Below are 1,486 nucleotides of genomic sequence, written 5' to 3'. Positions count from 1 at the left end.
ATCATCATCATCATCATCATCATCATCATCATCATCATCATCATCATCATCATCGACGGGAGCGTTTGGCCCGGCGCAGTCACCAGCAGCCCCTTACCCCGTCTCTCACCCAGCCCAGGCTCTGGCAGCAGGTAGGGACTTCTTCATACGCAGAGACCTGCCGGCCCCACTCATGCCAGGGCTGACCGAGCAGCACCCCGCTGCAAGTTCTCACCACGGACTGTTTGTCTCAACAACAGGTAGCTACCCCGGACACCATGGTCACCACCACCACCACCACTCAGAAGCTGGGAATCCCTCTCTGTTCACTGGACTCCATGAGCAGCCTCCCCATGCAGCTCCAGGTGGCCATCTAAACGGACAGCTAAGACTGGGGTTACCTGGAGAAATGTACGCCAGGTCTGAACATTTCACTCAAGTACCAGCCTCCAGGACAGATCCTTTTGCTGCTTCTTCGCTTCATAGCTACGGTGGCATGAATCTGAACGTGAATCTGGCTCCACACCACGGCCCGGGTGCCTTCTTCCGTTACATGAGGCAGCCCATCAAACAGGAACTCATCTGTAAGTGGATTGAGTTGGACCAGACTCCCAAAAAATTATGCTCGAAAACTTTCAGCACGATGCACGAGCTGGTGACTCACGTCACGGTGGAGCACGTTGGAGGACCCGAGCAGTCCAACCACATATGTTTCTGGGAAGAGTGTCCAAGAGAAGGGAAACCTTTCAAGGCCAAATACAAACTTGTAAATCACATCAGAGTCCACACAGGTGAAAAGCCTTTCCCCTGCCCTTTCCCAGGCTGTGGCAAAGTGTTTGCCAGATCAGAGAATCTCAAAATACACAAAAGAACTCATACAGGTCAGTATGTAAAGCTCTCTTTACTCTCTCTGTGTTATTCAGCATACCGGTTTGCTTTATTTTGTTTTTTAATGTATCCTTTGCGTTGTTATTGAATGCACGCCAAGTACTTCTGGAAAATAAATTCTCAGATTTGTTTGCGTCTTTACCGTTTGGAGGGAGGGGGGAGAAAAGGGGGGAAAGAAGGGAGAGAGAGAACAAATCTCAGAATTCTCGTCCATATTTTTTTCTGGTTGTGCGGAGAGGCTGCTGTAATGTTTGTGCGGGTAGAGCCGTGTGAATATCGAGTGATGTAGCTACTATTTCTGCTTATTCACACGGGCGAGGATTTTTTTTTTTTTCTTGGCAGTTTAAAGTAGCTGGGGAAAAAAATGAAATCATTGTGCAAGCTCACAAATTAAAAGTGAACAATAGAAGTTACAACTTGTCTAGTCAGTTTTGACTGATGTCGCTGAGATGCTGCTGCCCGAACATTGTGAGAATAAGACAGCTGCGACCTTTTCGTTCAACAGTTTTGTTTTGGGCAGAGGGAGTTTCAAATGTTTGATCTGAATAACACTGACATTTTTAATGAGCATTGCCTTCCAACGACTCTCTGCATTCGCAAATATGGGGAGCTGAAAGTT

The 1,486-nt window shown here is 47.5% G+C and overlaps 1 protein-coding gene across 1 annotated transcript in view; it reads left to right on the top strand.

The window, feature by feature from the left end:
• The window catches only part of ZIC4 (Zic family member 4), a 7,123-nt gene extending 6,061 nt beyond the window's left edge, over window positions 1-1,062 (top strand). Inside the window, exon 3 of the mRNA XM_009320386.1 lies at window positions 240-1,062. Within this exon, the coding sequence (XP_009318661.1) occupies window positions 240-955 (716 nt within the window). The 3' untranslated portion in view covers window positions 956-1,062. The remainder of the gene's footprint in view (window positions 1-239) is intronic.
• The last annotated feature ends 424 nt before the right edge of the window (window positions 1,063-1,486 follow it).

The sequence above is a fragment of the Pygoscelis adeliae genome, unplaced genomic scaffold, assembly GCF_000699105.1.
Source record: "Pygoscelis adeliae isolate BGI_AS28 unplaced genomic scaffold, ASM69910v1 Scaffold413, whole genome shotgun sequence".
NCBI lineage: Eukaryota > Metazoa > Chordata > Aves > Sphenisciformes > Spheniscidae > Pygoscelis > Pygoscelis adeliae.
Note: the sequence above shows the minus strand (reverse complement) of the source record. Positions and strands in the feature narration are given on the sequence as shown.